We start from the raw sequence: 19,873 nt of genomic DNA, 5'->3' as shown, positions 1-19,873 counted from the left end.
TATTTACTTGGCCTGAATGCCCATCCACAGCATCTGTTGCCTCTGAACGATATCTGGATGCTTCTTAACAAAATCTTCATCGTAAGGGAGCATGAACTCCCAACCTTTGTTTATTCTTGCCACAGACATGTGCTCTAGGAAGTCTTTCACATCTTCTGGGCAAAGCTAAAAGAAAAAGAATAAATAACATGGAAGTCAGTTTATATAGGACAGATACAGCAATGAACATTATGCATGAGACAGGAGAGCTGGGCTGATTTGGTGTATATGGAGCACCTCTGTGGGCACACACCCAGCTAAGTCAGAGATACTCATCCTGCTCTGCAGCACTAACACTTTCACACACTGCTAAAAGCCCAGGACTTCAGAGAGCAGTGGTGATTAATCACCCCAGAGTCAAATAGCTCACGGCATATTTTGCAAAGAAAAGGGAGTTTCCAAACTGAGATGAAAAGGCTCTATGGGGAAGAGAAGCATATTTTACAATGTTAATCTTATTTCAGAGCTGCAGGCCAGACATGCTGCACCTACACATACCCAGCTTTTATGCAGCACTGGTTCTTACATTCCAAAAATAGATGTTCTGTGCATAAACTGACTCATGTTTTATCATTTTAGTGCATTTTAAAGAATTTGGGTTTTGTCATTTTGACTTAAAGTTTCTCATTCATTTGCCACTTTTAACAGAATATTCAGTTGCTTGAGTTGCTTTGAAGCTTTTACTCAATATTGGAACTGGCAAATGCCAACAGAAGAGTTGCTCTTAAGACACCCAAAGCAGAGCAGCTACTGTGGGCTGTGAAAGCATCTTAAGTCAGCTCAATTGAAACTGTGCCCAGCTTTCTACTGAAACACAAGAGAGGACACGATGCATTCCAGTGGCTCAGCTACAAGGCCAGTCTTGGAGTTGTGGAAACTTGTGAGAGCTGCTCAGAATGTTTTTCTTTAGACAGAGTATTATCTATACCTTCCAAATGGAGAGCAAAGCAGGCACTATGAGAGGAAAGGCTTGCAGCAGCATCCATTACCTACACCCACGCAATGCCCAGCAGCATTTGGCTAACTTATCACCACCTTTGGATTTAGGAAGAAAAGGAATCCACTCACTTTTGTAACTGCTGCTACTTCCTTTCTCACAACCCAGCGGTCCTGTGTGAACTTCCACATCTAGGAAGGGAACAAAAGAGGAAAACCCAATAACTGCACGCAGCTGTGGTTTTACTGAAGTTGTAGCAATGACCCTGTTCAATGATGTTACCACAAAAATAGAACCCCTGTTCCTTTCAAGAATGTAGAAGTAAGTGATCCTCAGACAGCTGGAGGAAAAGCATTTTCTGGCTCCTTCTGTCCTCAAACAGCCATGAACACAGGAGCAAAAGCTTTGAGATTCCATGATGTGCCTTGGCAAACCTATGACTACAAAAGTGATGAGGAATCTCTTAATTAAGTCTCAAAAAAAAAAACCAAAACCCAAAACCAAAACCAACAACACAAAACTACTGCAGTGATGCTGAGACCCCAGAAATCACACCTGAGGCTCAGCTTCTCACGTACCTCGTCATCAGCCTAGAGATACTCTCCATGCACTCCTACACAGGGGTCTCTGGAGGCTGGTGACTGCTACCCTTCAGCAGCACAGAGCCCCTACAAAGTGCCTGTTCCCTTCTTCCACCCTCATCACAGTCACTTACAGTGATGCCAAGATGTCCTGTCATCACACACTTGTCCCCAGGTAGGGGACAGCCAGCTGCTCTGCACAGCAGCTCCTGAGGTCCAAGTCCTGAGAGGCAGCTGCTGAGGGCAGGCTGACAGGACTTGGGCAGAACACTGCCTGAACACGACCTTTCATTTCTTCCTGTTTCCATTTAAATAAGCTACAGCCTCCTTTAGTCTGTGTGTATTAATAACGTTGTTAAGAATCCAAAATCTCATTACTGACAATTTCTTCCTGCCCTATGACGTCGTCAATGCCTCCTTCTCTTCCGTTCAGCTTCACTCTGCCCACAAACACACAAACCAAATCCACTCACTTTAAGGCACAGGGCATTTCTATTTTAAAGCCCAAAAAATCCATAAATGTTTTTTGAACTTATTAATTACTTTACACAAATATATCCAGGGAAATAAAGTCCACTTTTTAAGCTAGAACACATTTTCTCCACAGATGCAATATAGCATTACATACTATTTCTGAGTCTTATAACCAGATATTTCTCTTTGTCTGAAAGCCAGAAATATTGATTCTTTCTAACATTTTAACTTCTTGCTTCTTGTGGTATTAATCAGCAAATTATTTGCCTTTAAGATCAACACAGATGCATTTCTCATGGAAGGTATATTTGACATAATTCAAATGAAAATAATGTATCCTTTCATCTTAAATATTAAAATCGTATCACTTACTTTATTGAGCATAATAATTCTGGTCCCTGAACTTTACACATGACGTGTCAACTAATCTGCTGTGTCCTAAACACTTATGTCACTGGGTCACACCTGAATCCAGGTCTCCATATGGCAGTGTCTTGGGCAGACATCAAGAGACAAGGAAAAGTCAGTTTCAATCACCATCAATTTGATCTTACAGTATTACTGTAATACTCTTAAAGTCTCTTGCACAGTATTCTACTGTTTAGACCTAAACTTCATGAACAAACTCTGCAAAAACAGTCAGGTCTAACTAAAACAAAATGAGAGCTGTGCACTCATCAGATTTGCTGTGGTGGGGCAGGAGCCATAAACTGATTATGAACTTAGAAACCACTTAGGAACTTAATTCTTTCTATGGCTAGTGAAAATAAACACAATGCAGAGGTTGTTCCTTTTTGCTGTGCTTATGTGTGTGTTTACAAGACCCGTATTCATTTCAACGTCCATGTGCAGCCTCTGCTCACAAAAGGTGGCTGGGAACAAAGTCCTTTCACTGATTAGCAGCTCTAGGGAATAAAGTCCTTTTTAAAGATCAACAGTGCATGCTCAGGGAGCACAAGTCTTACCCACACTGCCCTCCTGAGCCCTCAGTCCTGAGCCCATGAAAACAGAGCTGGAGAAACAAGCACTTCATTATCCAGTCCTGGCTGTTCTGCAAGCCCCACATTGTGGGGGCAATGTGATAGTGCTCTACAGCATGTGTGAGAAAGGGAAGAATGCTGCTAATGACAGATGATCTGAACCTGCCAGACACAATGTGAGCCTACACCAACACTCCCACGGCAGACTTGAAACAACACCTTCAGGATTAAAGCACAAACAACTTCCTTGGAGGAAGCACCCCACTGCAGTAGAGCAGAAGAGTTTTGCAATGCTGTGGTGTCCTGGGCAAGCTTCACCTGTGCTTTCCTTTAAAAGCAACAGACACTTTTATACTTACAACAAAATCTCTCCCTCTACAGAGCACTTCTGCAGGAACTCCACTATGGGGACTAGAAGTATCTTTCGGGTAGAGAACATCACTGTTAATTAAAAAGGAAGAGAAATTAGTTACTAGGTACTGCAGAAAAATGGCATTAGTGAAGATTAACATAACAAACATGCCCTCCCTGTTCTGCAGTTAAATTATACCTTTATCCAAAGCGTGCTTTTCATTAAAGGCATTAAAATTGGTGTAATTACACCACTGCAATTACACTAGGACAGAAAGGCTTAGACCAGCAAAGCACAGCCTTGTGGCAAGCAGGTGTGTGCAACACAGCTACAAGCTCTGCTTTGTTCTTGCAAAGCCTACCCTCCCTTGGATCAGTGTAAACAAGACCAGAATGATCCTAAGAAGTGCTTAGGCTAACCTGATATGCAGCCTTGAAGGCAACATTTAGGCAAAATGCTGATGTACAGGCAAGAGAGTTTTTTATTACCTTCCCAGCAATCAAGAGTTTAACAGAACAATATTACCAAATTCCATACTCGAACCAACAGCCTCAAGACCAACATTACTCTGTGACCTGGTCTGCTTGCAGGGCCAGCTGATGACATGTGTTACCAGGCTCTCCAAAGCCCCACAGAAACTCAGGTTCATGATCTTGATCCTACCCAGGCCATAGAAATGGGTCCCCACTCTGTTCAAAGCTCTGATGTGTGCTGCTCTGTGCCCAAGCACCCCATCCACTACAGATCCACACATCCTTCCCATACTGACAGCAAAGAATCAGTTATAACCTAAGAACAATCTGAATGCTAATATACTGTCTTTTAACTTGCTCCCAGCTTCCTCCTGTAACAGCTGGAGGGACAGCAGGGTTACTGTAAAAGCTGGTCACATTGCTAATACAGGCCTGTACCACAATAGCTGAAACATCCTGCTGGCACACTTGGACTGGCAGCTGATACCATTCATCTTAACACAGCTATTCCACAGACTGTAAATCTCTGCATGCAGGGCTCCACCCAGATGAAAAAAAAAAATCATAGTGCATTTTAGACATCAATTTCCAATAGGATGCTCTAACCTAATAAACAGGAAGATGATACAAACTCCAATTCATGTGGTACACTCAGTACCCCCATCCTTGATTTATGGAGTAATGCCTTCTAGAAGGTAGTTTTCAGCTGACTGCAACATCCACTGATGAACAGCAACAGGACTGCACAGAGATCCTTACAGGACCAAATTTTGCTAAGAAATACTATAGCTGACATTGGTTTAATTTTCTGTGTTTCTATTTGATGCTAATCTCTGTAAGAACTCAGAACAGCTCTCTCACAAAAGAACGTGAGTGCAGCCATCAAAAACCTGTCATAACTCAGATGCAAACACAGATTACATCACTGCTCAGCCATAATCCCACTTGGGACAGGTACTAAGGCATTATCCTTTCACAGCAGCCCTCGGAGATGGAATAGCTGACTGCACCAAGATGCAGACAACCTGAAGCCAAAGGTTTGCCTAGCTGCGAGCTGGGAGCAGGGGTGTTTTGGGCCGCGAGGGTGGGCACACGGAGCCCGCGGTGCCGGTGCCGGTCCCGGAGCGGTCCCGGAGCGGTCCCGGGGCGGTACCAGAGCGGTCCCGGGGCGGTGCCGGGGCGGTCCCGGAGCGGTCCCGGAGCGGTGCCGGTGCCGGTCCCGGAGCGGTCCCGGGGCGGTCCCGGAGCGGTGCCGGTGCCGGTCCCGGAGCGGTCCCGGGGCGGTCCCGGGGCGGTCCCGGAGCGGTGCCGGTGCCGGGGACAAAGGCGGGCCGTACCTCTTCACCACCCAGTTTCCCTGGACCAGCAGCGCCACCTGCTGCACGCAGCGCAGCACGGCCGTGGGGTCGGTGCCCGAGCCCAGCAGACTCAGCAGGTTGGCGAACGGCATCACCTTCACTGCAAGGCAAACACAGCGTCACAGAGCCCGCTCGCACACCCACGAACGGGGATTCAGGGTGTGCGCGGGCAAAGGGTTATCTTGGGGAAAGAAAGAAAGCCTTAGTTTTAGTCGGTTTTACACTCCTGTGCTGTAGGCATCACCTGTTCTGAAAGTGTCTGCCAGCGTTGCAGCAAAATTGATTGGCTGAATGGTCACTAATTAAGGTATTAATAAAATAATAATTAAAAAGAAAACAACCTATACCTTTGGCAATATCTGTAAGCAGCAACACCTGACAAGGCAGGACAGTCCTGAGCCAAAATCCTCAGGATTTGCTCTTATCAGAGAGTAATCTTGAAGAGACAAAATTCCTACATGACGCTCATGAAGTGTGTATTGTTAAAAACTTCCCAGAAAATGCCAAAGTGCAGGCTGTATGTGCTCAGACTCCACATTTCAGGAGATACTTGCTGAAATAAGTGTATCCAGAAAGCTATAATCAAATTAGAAATTTTTCTAAGAGTAAACTGATGGCAAGTGTATCAACAGTCAGATCAGTTGTCACTGCTCTTTTTAGGGAAAGGCTTGGGATCTAGATTCTACAGGGAATCAGAGAGCCAGTCTGTCTGATAGGGTGACAGAATTAGTGATACTGGGGAAGGCACCTTATCTGAGGCAACCAGAAGTCACAAAGCGAAGCGCGAATGTATTAAAAAAGCTACAAACCGTTCTTCATCAGGATCTTGATCTGATCAGCAAGGGGTAAAGTTCTCAGCTGGGCCATAGAAAGCACGTTGCTTGGAGCCATTGGTTTGTTACTGCAGATAAACAAACAGATTTTCAGCCCATGAAAAAGAGAATCCAGCTAATGTGGACTTTGCATTATGTACAAACACTTACTTCTCTTCCTCTACGCTTGGAGGCATCAGCATCATTAAATATTCACTAGAAGAAAAGAAAACACATTCTTTAAAATGCTTGTCTTGGGACTTGGCAGATTTAAGTACAATAATTTCTCAGAGTAAACCTGCTTGTGTGAATCTACAAACAAACATCAGCCTGTAAAGAGCTCTCCCTTCCACTCCCATCTCCTCAGAACTAGTAAAAGCTACTGACATTCATCTGCCCAAAGACAGAGTATGCAGTCAATCCCAGCTCTTTTGTACAGCAGAGGTGCCCAAACAAGAGGATCTGCACAAGGAAATACATAAAACACAGGTGCTCTATCAGCCATCAGCAGGGTCATGCAAAACCCCACAAACAGAGAAAATCAGGCCAGCAAAAAGCAAAATTTCTGTTCCACCTATGCAATTACCAGTGTCTGTGAGAAAGAATCAGATCCAAAAGACTCTTCAGAACCTTTATCACTGATTTACTGATGTTAAATGTTAAGAAAAACATGCCCACACCATTAACCAGAGCCAGACTCTTCCGTTTCATTATCACTTGGGCCACGGCTGTCCCAGATAACAGGGAAGCACTGACTGCAATATGGGAGCTTCTGTAGAGTTGCAGTCACAAAGAAACAGACACATCTTTCAAGTAGTTTCAGTCCCCAAAAATCACAAAGGGAAGTTTTATAAGATTTTCTAACAATGAAAGTTACTGGCTTCAGAGTATTAATTTATATTAACCAGAAGAAGCTTTTGTTTTGATTTTTCTTTGCAGTATTCACAGTCCAAATAATGTAGGGTTGTGATAACATACAAGAAGCTACAATCCTGAGTAAAAACAAGAGGTTTTAATCTCAAGGGTATAGGGAAACAAAGAAAACAACCTCAATAAGATGAAAGCTAGTTTGTTTCCGTATTTTTTAAACAATTCAACTTTTACCATGAATAGGACTTTCAAAGAGCAGATTTTTAAAGAATATACCTGCTTATTACTCTGAAAACAATCCAAACTAAATTAATGCAATTTCTGTAGGAAACCAATATAACATTACCTGGGAGATTTAATTAATTCAGTGTTTTCAGCAAGGCCATGACCTTGACTAAATAAATACTGGCGCTCGTGTTCAGAACGGCTATCCTGGAGACAGGGAAAAAGCAAGAGTCATTATCACATACTGAAAACATACAAAATGCCAGAGCTGGATTTCTCATTCCAAACTATGACCACCCTGTCATCATTACACCACTCAAGTGTTCCACCTCACTAACTGATGTTCTGCTTTCACTTCCTTGTATGATGCTGATGTGATGTGGGAACATTTCCCTTGCAATGCCTTTGAAACCTCCTGACAGACATGCACCAGTCAGCCAAACAGGATTTCTCACACCTGACTGAATGGGCTTCCCAAATCTTTCACAAAGTCCAGTTTATAGTCCAAGACCGAAGCTGTTACTTTCAGAACCACCGCCCTGCCCCCCTATATTTTTCTCCAGCTCTCAGTTTTGAAGTGTGGAGACCCCAAAGCATTATCCAGCAGAGGAGATACAGAGCACTGCAGGGTCTGTTCTAGCCTACAGACCTCCTCTTCTTCATTATCTTTTGATGATTCCCTGATTCCCATGGGTCCGGATTTAAAAACCATTTTGGACTTGGCTTAGCCTTCAGGCCCAGGCAGCCTCCTCAGGAGCCAGCACACACCTACCTTCAAGCCATAATAATGCAGATGAACCCAGTGCTCTTCTGCTTGTCTCTTCTGCAAGAACTCATAGGACTGAACACGTCGCTGCCGAGCTTGTTCGGTCTCAGGGCGGGAGAATCGGACCTAGAAGATTTGGGCATCATTCAATACAGCCCTAAAACCCTTGGAAAAAAACCACCTGCATTATTGATTTGGTGTACCAGTAACAAGCTAGGGGCCCTAGCTACACTGAATCATCCCTTGCTCTCAGTGCCATCTTTATGCCTGTGCAACAAGGTGAGTCCACATGGCCTCCCCCACCCAAGCCCAGGTCAGTAGCTGAGGTTTGCTGTCCTTTCACTTCACTCTCAATTGTCAAGCTTTCTTGTGAACTGTTGCCTGAACCAGCATAAAAAGGAAAATGTGGACCTACAGTAATTTGTTTAACATCATCTTCAGCTTCATCCTGGGATGAATCACCACCTGCCAGAAGACACAAAAATAAACACAACAGTGCAGTGAAAGAGCCAGAGCCAGTCTGGGGGCCCATGCAGGAAGAAAGCACACTGAGAACTCCAAATGCATGGATTCAACCCCAGCCTGCCAAATTATGCCATGTATGACAGCAGCACACTGCTCCTGTGATAGGGACACTCTGTTCCCATGACCCTTCCAGTGGCAGTGGTGACACAGTCCCCACCACTACCTTTGTCACTACCTAACACCTCCCATCCCTCTGAGAAATGGCCTAACAATGACTGTGTTATTAAAATAAACACCTTCAAAACAGAATGACCCTTATCAGTCACATTATAGAGAGAACTTGTATCTCACCTCCCCTAAGAAAACACAACTGTGGAGAATTTACCTTCATTAGCAGCTTCTCTTTCTCTGTGTTTTGCATCAGCCTTGTCCAAGTAGGTGAAGCTTGGCCTCAGCTGAAGAATTCCATGTAGTGGAGTCAAGTGAAGTTCACCTGAAAAAAAGAATTAATGTTGGTTAAAATTGATTTTTCTCCACTGCACAAGGACACAACTTTTCATTATCTCCCTGTCTCAGTAAAGCCACAGCTTCTATTGAGCATAAATATTTAATACAGCAAAACGTAGAAAGGGACTGAAGCGAAAAATTCATCCAGTGCTCAGGATTTCAAGGGAATATGAAAAATCAAGACCTGTTTCTGTTATTTTGCCTTTTGTGGTGAAATCAGATCTTGTAGAGTCACATTCTGGCACTGGCCTGAACCATAGTCCAGAAGACACCTAGTAAAATAGTCATCACTGAAAACAATCTGCATATTGTCTTCTCAAATGACCACCACACCAAAACTGTGATGGCCTGGGCAGTCAAGAGAGGTACAAAAAGTGCTGAACAGGAAAACAAGACAGAAAAAATGAGATTAAGAAAACAATATAAATTATAATGATGATTTCATGCTACAAGTGTGTATTATTTCAGGCCACCATGAACTGTTAAGATTCTGAAGGCATCTACAAACCCAGGGTGTTCTTACATGATATTTACAATTTTGCTAGACCTACTCAAGGACTCCTGGGACATTGATAAGGGAAAATTCTCCTTTCTTTAAAGGCCCATCAGTCAATTAAAACCTATGCCAGAAAAAAAAATATAAAATAAGTCTTATCTTAACACTGAAATGAGTATGTTTCACTGATGTGAGGGTTAAGCAAAAGAAACTTACCTTTTTTATAAACAGCAGCTGCATAGCGGGAAACATTACTGGCAGCTTGGGAAGAGCAGAAAGTTTGCTTGTCCATCAGCTTCCTGCAGACAGAGGAGGACAGTGAGATGGCATTCCACAGGCAACATGGTATGCAGGTGCCAAAAGTCTGAATGTATCAAATATCCATCACTTCTGTCTGCAAATCTGAATCCATGATGCACCCCAAAAAAATGTAGGTTACCCTCAAGAATAGTTGCTAAAGAACAGTGTCCAAAGCAGCCTCTGTAACTGTACAGATACCTGTGCTCAGCCCAAAAAGGAAAGGAAGGCAAAGAGGACACCTACGAGGAATAGGTGCTTGTTTCATCCGTACATGTGCCATCCACATTGAGAGCGATCTGCTCTCCCTTGCTGCGACAGTAGTTAGGATTCAAAGTATCAATGGCCATTTCGAGTTCAACCTAAGGAATATCAGGCAAAGACAGTTAATTACGGTGGCACAACCCCAAACATATCAATTAAAATATAACCCCACACTTTTAAACATTTCCACAGGTTTAAAGCCAGTTTAAGTACATAAGCAGTATCATCCAAATCCACAGGGCAAATCTCCCACGGAATTGAACAGCACATAGATGGGTTTGGTACAGTGAGGTCATTTAAAAAACAAGCTGGAGATACATAAACTCCCATGTACATGAAGGGGATCAGAAAAAGCAGAGTTCTTTAGGCAGCCCTGAAATACACATTCACTTTGCTGGATTCCTTCCATGACACTATCAGTCTAATTTACTTATCAGTACAGATCAGGTGCACAAGCAACCTCCTTCAAGCCTCCCCATCACCTAGGAACCATTCACAGTCTCTCATAAAATGGATTTCCTTCTAGTTCAGCTACCAAGAATACAAAGTACCTCTGTCCTCTTCAGAGGCAAACACCTCACTTCTGCAAATTCAAGACTGCAGTACTTAGCACTGACTTCAGTTACTCCTGACTTTCACTTGTCAGAGCACAGTGACAAGCTCCAAATCTTTAGTTTTAAGAACTATTCCCCCCCACTTCAACTTTAAATTTCAAACAAATGTCCAAAAATAAGCATTCTCCTGCATAATATTTCTATTTATATACTATGACAATACAGCACATAGTCTTCTTCAGGGTGTGTCAAAGCCCTGAAAGACCAACATAAATTTGTGTGTCCCAGCTACCGTCTTATTTTTAGTTTCCCTTTATGTTATTCATAAACTGAATTAGTTTCAAGTCCCTGAATGAGACAGCATATTTACAAAGGTTTGCACATGGCTTACAGTGCAAATGTTTGCTGAATTTAATAAAAGACTTCATGAACACAACATGCATTCTAACTCCAAAGTTCACCAAAGCACTTCCCTTAACCATTTCCCAGAAGCAAATTTTACTAACACAGACATCTACTGCTGCAATTTTTAAATAAGACATTGTAAAATAATAGCCAGAGTTCTGGGATACATTTGCAAGCAAGTGTAATGACTCTGGCTTTGGCTACACTTTACCTGTACTGCCCCAATGATTTCAAAAGGACACCTGATTCACTGACAGGCAAGAGAGAAATCAGGACTTGCACTGAAAGACAGAGGATGGTTCCAAGGCTCAATCCTTCTTCAACACTTCTCTGAATACTGTAAAAACCTTTTAATTCAAGCTCTTCTCACATAAGCATCCACAGATTCAATTACCATAGTAACTACATTTCCCTGAGTGATTCTGTTTTCTATTAAGTCACTTTCTCACCATGATTTATAAACCACTTTTATTCTAAACTCTACATTACAGACACAATAAAATCATCTTCATATACCTTCAAGCACAGGTATCTGGTCCTGCAAGTAGCTGCATGGTTAGAACAGCTCAACAACACAGTGTGCTTTTCTTAGGTAAAAAACTTTTACAGACTGGACTCAATGATGACCAACCTTTTGCTGCTTTGGTTTTATCTTCGCTGATAAATGTGTAACATCATCGTAGGTCATGGAAGCTGGGCGAATGGGATACTGGAAAACAGGTCATTTCATACACCCCTCTTCTTTTAAAGATCAAAGAATTTCACAGAAATTAACTCAATTTCCCCTGTCCCCTCACATGCAGATCCACTTGCCAGATCTCAGAGACAAGACATTAAGAAAAGACATTAATTGACTGATTTGTGAGTCATCAGGGGATTTGGGAGCATGACCCAGAAAGTCTGTTGGTTTTCTCCCAGCCCTCTGCTTTTGTCACTTCACAACCCCCTTCTTGCCCCTCACACACCACAATAACCTGTAACACAGGAAAATTGTCCCACACATTAGTCCAGCAGAAAAAGAAAACCTTATCTCTAAGCATCGACTCTCTGTAGAATTATTAGAAGTAAAATATCTGTGGGTTTATACAAGTAAATGTTAGCTTAGAAAGTTCAGGCCACATGTCGCTGATCAAGAGAGCAGACCCAGGTTTAGCCACACAGGTCTCTCTTTGAGCCCTCTGGGAATGCTGAGAGGACAGTGTGGTATCCCAGTGAAATCCCCCAGCCACAGCAGCATCCTGCTAAGGCTGCCAGGTCTCCAGCACACCCACAGGCCCCATCACCAACCAGCTTCACTCCTATCTCCAAACTGAGACCCAAACAGGCTCTCTATATCCAAGACTTTGGCAGATTGAAGCATTAAGTTACACTTTTTGCATTTATTTTAAACCAACTATCACTGCATAAAAGTTAACTGAAGTACCTGAAACAGATAGAGCTTCTCCAGTAGACTTCTGGCCAGGAATACGTCAATCTAAAAAGCAAAACAAGTAACTTTCATCAGATGCCAGCTGAAATAAAAGTATAACCATTAGAGCTCAAATACTGACATTAGCTTTTCATTACAAACTCTAATATAAAACAGATTCGTGACTCTCCTGTCAAAAGTTTCATCTCTGCTGATTTTGACACGTTGGCCTTTTTAAAAACCAAACCTAAAAATCCCATTACAAAGAGGCAGCTGGCTCTATCTGTGTTTTTCCTCTCTAAGGAAACTTGGCAAACAAATGTGAAAAAGGAACATTTTTCCTCCAAGGATCTGAAGCAAATCTGTTATCACAATTATAGAAAGAGGAGGAAGTTCTCAGTTTGGCAGCACGACTGAAAGGTAAGTTGGTTACTGGTATTTTGGCATAAAATCTTTCTAAGTTAGACAAGAGACGCCCACATCCTCAAGCTGGTTCAACACTTGCATTTGGCCATCAAAACTGAAAATGCACAGATGTTTCATGAATAAGACATATGGAAGCTGCCATTTCAGATACACTCCTGACAATTGCCACTCCTTTTCTCATGGCTTTTCACCTTCTATGGACTTGCCCTTCCTTTTGCTTTTGGTGTGTAAATTCAGATATCAAGTGACAAAGACACTATGGCTACTTCTTGGACACAGCAGTCCTTTCAAGTAATCCAGACTCAGAACACAACTCCTTACTTCAGCAGAAGCCATGAACACTGTAGATTCATTTTTAACAGGTATTAACTCCTCAAAGTCATTCTGATTTTTTCAGCACCCAGAGACAAGCAATGGAGTTCACTGGAAGCACACAATGGTAGAAGCAAATTCTCCACTTTCTCTTCTGCTATGGACAGATTACAAAGGGTGAAACACCTGAGCTGCATCTGCCAACATAGACAAGGCTATTCTGACAAAACAGATACCATGAGCCACATACTTGGCCCACACAACATAATTCTTTGTACAGCACCAGCCATTGTGGCCGGTGCTGTACAAAGCACAACAACCACTGACAACCTCTGATGCTGCTGATGCATTGTTTCAGCAATGTAGGAACACTGGGAATTGTAGTAATAAAAATAATAAAAAATTCTCATGTACAATGACTGTTGTCACAATGCACTTTTACCTCTTGTATAATAGGATCATCTTCCTCATTTGCCATGCTAGGATAAAACAAAGCTTTTTCTTGGCTTATTCCTTGGCACAACCTGAAAGAAAACAGGAATGTCATATGAATGATTTCATCTGTGTCACATACCACATGCAGCCTAGAGCATTGTTCAAGTTAACTTGGTTCCTTTCAGTGATAATCTGTTTAGTCTGCATTTTGAAGGAATGTATGTGTTTGCATGAACAGCTCCCTGATACTCAACAATCTTGACTGAAGGCCACAAAATTATTGAGACCAGTAAATGTCTCAAAACAGGTAAACTGCTGTAATTTCTGTGGAAGCTGCAGTTATTAAGAAAGTCCTGAACCATTGCCCTAGGGAGGGAAAGACAGCCTTTTGCACTTGCATAAAATGTATCTTTTTTATACTGTGTAACAGTAACGCACAGGTAGCAGCTATTTTCCAGCCACAACTGGCCCTGCAGGGTCACTGCTTTGGAATATTTCAGTCTGGGAATACCCTGACTTTGATTTCATCTCCCTGACAAGGTGCAGCCTTGTCTCCTGACCTGCCACTCTTCAGACTGTGCTGCTAAATGAGAGCTCCAGAACACTGCTCAGCCTTTGCTGGAGCCCTCTGAAACCAGCAGAACAGCAGATTCTTCCTCATAACTACACCAACTCCAATATAAATAAGACTGATATTAACTGAGGACTGGATACTCTGGAACAAAAGTTCATTATGTTCAATCCCGTGCTGGAGTCAGTGTCGTGCCTGGTTCAGACCTCTGAATAAAAAATGATCTCTCAGCTAAAGCAACAATGGTTTTTCCCTGCTGAAATCAAACAAAAGGATTTACAAATAATTTGGGATGCCACTGCAACTATGTTAAGACATTCTTAACTAGCTAATACTGGCAGAGATAGGCATAAAAAAATAAGACCTCTCACAAACTGACCAAGGAAAATCTTAGTAACAAAGTTGATCAGGGAACAAAACAAGATATGTGTTCAGGAACCTCCTTCATTGTCCTTACTCCTTGAGGACAACTTGCTTCTTTGCTGGACCTCCTATGGAGGAAGAGAAAGACAAACAAGCAGCATGCAGGATCAGCTGTAACCAAGCAGCTGGGAAAGAAGGAACCCAGCACCCATGTTACATCTAGAACAATGGCATTTTTTTCAAATACTCAAGCTATCACACAATTTAGGCAGCTCAGTATATTTCAGCTGACATATAGGCTTCTCAAATATCACATTAATGCACACACAGTTACCTAAGAAACCTTTCAGAGTGGCTAGACATTCTGGATACAAGTGTTATTAACATTCATTCAGGCTTACAGTGTTTCTGCCATTCCACCTAGAAATATAATTCTGCATTTGTCACTTACAGACTCTCTGCTACCAAAAAAGTAGCAGTAGCCCTCCCACTACTGAGCTGGCATCTTCCATTTCTTTATTCACCAGCATATCCCATGGTCTTTGTACCATACATATGTATTTGAAAATTTATGACTTAGTATTTCAGATTCCTATCTGAAATAATTTTGTAGAAATGTAGAACACCTTCATAGCAAAAACCCAATACCTTAACCATAGGCTGAGCTGTGAGCAAAACCCTGAGTATGTGATATCTGACTGATATCAGTGTCTTCTGTCAGGCACCCAGTTCCTCCCAGAAATACACACAAGTATGTTTTAAAGAAATGAGGTTTGTCAGTTCCATTTTTGCTTTCCCTGCTCATGTCCCTGGGTGGCCCAACACCTGACAGCTCTGCAGACATGGAACAACTGCAGTCTGCACTCAGCACAGAGCTGATGGTGGGAGGATGCCCAAGATGTGTCAGGACATGTAGTAACACCCTAAAGGTGGGACACATGGGTCCAAACCCTCCTTCCTCATACCCCTGAGAGAACCAGGACCCATCCTTCCCTCCCTGACAGCCTGCACGCCAAGTATCTGCTAGGCTTGGTCTCTCTCTTCTGAGAAAATTATTACATTTTTGAGAAAAGAAATTAAGATTTCCTGGGCTAAGGAGGTACAGAAAACTTAGCCTGAAGAACTTGGTCTCTGGTCTCTCACTGAACACTACTTATGCAATTATACACAAAATCTCTTTGTGAATCCACCTGTCACTACTCAGGGGAACTGCTCTATTACAGAAACCACATTTTTTTTCCTAGTCCTGTAAAGACAAAGCGTGACTACAGATCCATTTACTGGAAAGTGAGACTGACACATCTATAAATAGGAAGCAGTGTATCCCAGCACAAGTTATAGTACCCATGCAACTTGAAGAAATCCTCTGAATCAGAATGAAGGCATGCAGACACAATCCTACATCTGATACATACACATACATAGAGTGGTGTTAATTTCAACATTTCTCATATACATATATTTATGATACCACAAGAGTTACAGAATGGAATCAAATATTAAGAGACAGCAAACATGGTCAGCAGGTTCAAACTTCTTTTGGTAGAACCATTTTCTTTTAAGAAGGACAGACCTTCCTTTAAGGTGCAAGTCAAAGTATAATGTGAGTTATTAGTGTGAGTTATTAGCTCGCAGGAGGGCAAGAGATATAAATCTTCTCATTTCTCTTGCAAAGTGACTAATGCAAGGACCAATCCATGAAACTGCTCATTAGCTGCCCATAACACCACCAATGTAGAACCAATGAAGAAAAATGTTGTGGCTAAAGAACTGTAAAAATCAGTGATGAAGCAAATGCTGCATCTCACTCTGAGCTTAGAAGGGCATTTGAGTATTAGAGATTTAATTTTATTTTACTACCAAAGACTTAAATGCAACAGTAAGAAGGTAAATTACAAACCTGCACATCATTTGACACGCAGATTTTTATCAGGCCTGCAAGAAATGCTCCAGTATTTCATTTTTACCTAAATTTGTCACTAATAATGGACCCCCAAAGTGCTAACACTGAAACCTGAAATATTCTTCATATAATCATGCACTGCCAAGGAAAGGCCAAGAATTCCTGCTGGATCAGTGCCTAAAAGTGTAAGTGCTGAAACAGCACCATGGGAAAAGTGCCATCTCCTGAATCACGACCACAACTAACTCTGGCACCCGGGCTCCTCTAGAAGGGACTCTGAGCAATCCTCTCACTCAGGGAGGCTCATGGCACACAGTAAAATGGAAGCTGCAAAAAGAAGCTGAAGCACCTTCCATGCATTTATGGTAATTATCACTGTGACCCCATTACTTGCTTCATTTTCTCCTCTTCTGCAAGCAGCTTTGCACAGTCATCTTCTGGCAGTGAACCCAAGAGGGCTCCTTTGCACCAGGACCTCTCTCTGGAGGTGATGTCACTGAAGCAAACCTTTGGGGTTTAACAGATTATGCATGAAGCAGAAACCCTTCTTTACCACCTCAACATGTGTGCAGCGCAGGACGTGTCAGGCCTGTGCTGCCAGGGGCAGGGGTCACTCCGGCCGGGGCAGGGGTCACTCCCGCCGCTGTGACACTCCCGGGCCGGGTCGCGGTGCCCGTCCCGTGCTCCGGGTGCCCGCCTCCCCTGACACAGCAGCCTGGCAGCGCAGGAGTGCGGGGAAAGGGGCCCCGCCGAGAGGCCACAGTGAGCCACCCAACCCGTCCTGACCGCGGGGACCAAGCGAATCCCCCCGGGCAGGACGGCTGGGCTGGAGCCTCGCAGAGCCGGTCCAAGGCAGGGGCAGCAGATGCACATCGGAGCGGGTGCGCTGAGTCCTTCCCGGGCGGAAGGCGCGGGGCTGCGGGCCCCGGGAGGACCGGCGGAGCCGCCGCTCGCAGCCCCGGGAGGACCGGCGGAGCCGCCGCTCGCAGCCCCGGGAGGACCGGCGGAGCCGCCGCTCGCAGCCCCGGGAGGACCGGCCGGCGTCCCCCGGTGCTGCTGCGGGAGCCGAGGGGCCGCGGCTGCGGCCGGACCTCGCCCGCCCCTCCAAGCGGCCCGGCCCGTGCCGGGTCCTGTCAGGGCGCTGCGGCCCCGCTGCCCCCGCGGTACCGAGTGCTCGCAGGCTCGGCTCCGCCGTCCTCCCCGGAAAGCAGAGCCCACCCCAGCCCAGGCCGCGCTCCTCCCCCGCCAACACCCGCAGCGTCCCCGGCGCCGGGGCGGCCCCGGGAGGCGGAAAAGCAGCGCGGCCCCGCGTACCTGTGTGCGGCCGGGCGGGCGGCGGCGCTCCCCCGCTCCCCGTGTCGGTGGCGGCGGGGCAGCGCTCAGGCAGCCGCCATGTTGGTGGCCCCCGGGCCGGCACGTGGGGACGCGGCACCTCCTCCTACCCACAATGCTCTCCCGGCCGCCGCCGCCGCCAGGGGGCGATGGCGCCGACCCGCGGCGCAAAAAAACTTCGCTGGCAGCGGTGGGATTCGAACCCACGCCCCCGAAGAGACTGGAGCCTTAATCCAGCGCCTTAGACCGCTCGGCCACGCTACCACCATGCTGCCACCCCTCCTTCGGCGACACTTTTACTTCAAACCAGCTTTTTCCCCATCCCCAGCAAGCGCTCTGCCCACACCCCTTCTACCCGAAAAATAAATGCGGTGGGTCCTTTTCAGCCTGTTTCCAAGCAGCGGCACTCGGAGGGACGGACGAGAGGGAGTAGCTGTGCCCGAGCCCTCCGCGCCGCGCCCGCTGCCACGTGGATGCCACGGGGCAGCACAGCCTGCGCGGAACGCGTGGCATCGCCGGAGCACCCCCTCTGAAAGCTTAAAAAAAGTTCTAAAATTCTAATTTTCCGTTGCAAAGCCACAGCTCACCGAATTTGCGAAGTCAAAAGTCAGCAGTTTATGACTGGGGGGTGGTTCTTTTGCTGATAGCACAGGGAGCAGCACGGCAGTACTCAGTACGCTTCTGCAAAGGGGTGGTAGCACACCTCAGCTGCTGGTGCTCCATAAACGTGCCCTTGGGAGTCTCTGGCCGCATTTTGCCTAAAAGTCTGGTGAGTTTTCTTAAAGAATTAACGTTATTTTCACCACTTAATTACAACTGAAAGGTTGTATTTGGATAAAAATTCCAGCTTCTCTAGGATATGGCCGCAAAGCTTTAATGCAGCTTGATTTAATTCTGTTCTTGTGGCAGTTCATTTAAATAGGATAGAGAAAATAAACCTGCTGGAGCCCTGCTGACAGCATTTTTCAACCCTTTTCCCTGGCACCTCCCACAGCCTAGCCCTGCAACACAAGGCGGTGCCAGCTCTTTCCAGGGAGCTGCTGAACATGGATTCATGGTTTGATTGGAAGTGTGTAAAAAAGGTCTGATAGTCCAACCCCCTGCAGTGAGCAGGGATATCTTTAACCAGTTCAGATAGCTCAGAGCCCTGTCCAACCTGACCTTGAATGTTTATAGGGACAAGACATCCACCACCTCAGGGCAACCCGTGCTAGCGTTTCACCACTCATTGCGAGAAGCTGCAGCATTGCACAGTATTGCTAAAAATTTCATTCACTGCCTACAAGTACTAAGGAATAACAGCACACACATGTGAACATGAATAAACTCCTCTAGAGCTGCTGCAGTTTCACACCCTCAGTTCAGTGTCTTTTCAGGATGTGGGGTTTTTAAGAATAGAGGGAGCCGACCGCAGAGCAGTAGGACAGGTTCAGGGAGCAGAGAAGATAGGCAGACCTAAATTGGCTTCATACAGCAAATCACCTGTAACCTGCTCAAGCAGAAAAGTTCAGAGGAAGAGTCAGTTTTATCAGTCTCCAATTGTGTGTGTACAGGAGGCTGCATGGAACACTCAATACAATCTGTTCCTCACTGCATGGACTGCTCAGTCCCACAGGTCCTTTTGCCCAGGCAGCGCAAGGTACCGACACCTTCCTGAAAAGTGCTTTGCTGCCCTGTCAAAGCTGAGCTCAGCCTCTGTCCCTGAAATGTTTCTGTGCCTGGCCAAAGAGACATTTCTCCTAAGCACTGATGGAAGCCTGTGTACTCAAGATTATTCACATCAGCCATGCATGACACAGGCAGGGGGTAAGAGCACAGGCCGTCCCTCGAAGCTTGCAGTCTGGTCTCCAGTTTTTTAATTTCACCTGTGCAGTATCAGTTACAATGACAGGACCTTTTCAAAATTAAAAAATAATTAATGTAGAGGAGAACTCAAACTATAACACAAGCTACTAGCTTGTTACATTGTTTTCCTGCCACAGAACAGCCAGAGAATAGCAAGGACCCAACACTTGTACCAAACACTCCCAGACTAAGGGCCAGGCCCAACGGTTACAAAGCCCTGAGCTGTTCCCACACAGGAGTCAGCTCCATTGGCAGGAGCAACTGAGAGATATCCCTGAACTTAAACCTGAAAATACCCTGACTCACCCTGGCAGCACTGCTCTGCATCCATCCTGAGAGGTTCAAATGCAATTCTACCTGTCCAAATTCAGATGAGAAGTCCTGATTTGACTCATCGTAACTACACCTGGCTCTGTCAGCACT

At 44.8% G+C, this 19,873-nt stretch overlaps 1 protein-coding gene and 1 non-coding gene across 3 annotated transcripts in view; both read right to left on the bottom strand.

Annotated features, from left to right (window-relative positions):
• The window catches only part of POLR3E (RNA polymerase III subunit E), a 28,674-nt gene extending 10,880 nt beyond the window's left edge, over positions 1–17,794 (bottom strand). Inside the window, exons 1-16 of one of the 2 annotated variants that reach the window (XM_086854755.1) lie at positions 17,588–17,794; positions 13,444–13,525; positions 12,279–12,329; positions 11,487–11,564; positions 9,879–9,994; positions 9,552–9,634; positions 8,718–8,825; positions 8,283–8,332; positions 7,874–7,993; positions 7,223–7,308; positions 6,178–6,222; positions 6,004–6,095; positions 5,174–5,294; positions 3,371–3,452; positions 1,108–1,167; positions 8–165 (exon numbers count right to left, since the gene is read on the bottom strand). In XM_086854755.1, the coding sequence (XP_086710881.1) occupies positions 8–165; positions 1,108–1,167; positions 3,371–3,452; positions 5,174–5,294; positions 6,004–6,095; positions 6,178–6,222; positions 7,223–7,308; positions 7,874–7,993; positions 8,283–8,332; positions 8,718–8,825; positions 9,552–9,634; positions 9,879–9,994; positions 11,487–11,564; positions 12,279–12,329; positions 13,444–13,479 (1,286 nt within the window). In that variant the 5' untranslated portion in view covers positions 13,480–13,525; positions 17,588–17,794. Of the gene's footprint in view, positions 1–7; positions 166–1,107; positions 1,168–3,370; positions 3,453–5,173; positions 5,295–6,003; positions 6,096–6,177; positions 6,223–7,222; positions 7,309–7,873; positions 7,994–8,282; positions 8,333–8,717; positions 8,826–9,551; positions 9,635–9,878; positions 9,995–11,486; positions 11,565–12,278; positions 12,330–13,443; positions 13,526–14,386; positions 14,499–17,587 lie in introns of those variants that run through there. The other variant, XM_086854756.1, reaches the window with a different exon arrangement.
• Positions 17,788–17,869, bottom strand: TRNAL-AAG (transfer RNA leucine (anticodon AAG)). Its single transcript has one exon. It is a non-coding gene; the product is annotated as a tRNA-Leu (tRNA).
• Positions 17,870–19,873: the final 2,004 nt, after the last annotated feature.

This window comes from Cyanistes caeruleus, chromosome 17, assembly GCF_971803275.1.
Source record: "Cyanistes caeruleus chromosome 17, bCyaCae1.hap1.1, whole genome shotgun sequence".
NCBI classification, from domain to species: Eukaryota; Metazoa; Chordata; class Aves; order Passeriformes; family Paridae; genus Cyanistes; species Cyanistes caeruleus.
This window is presented reverse-complemented; position numbering and strand designations above follow the sequence as displayed.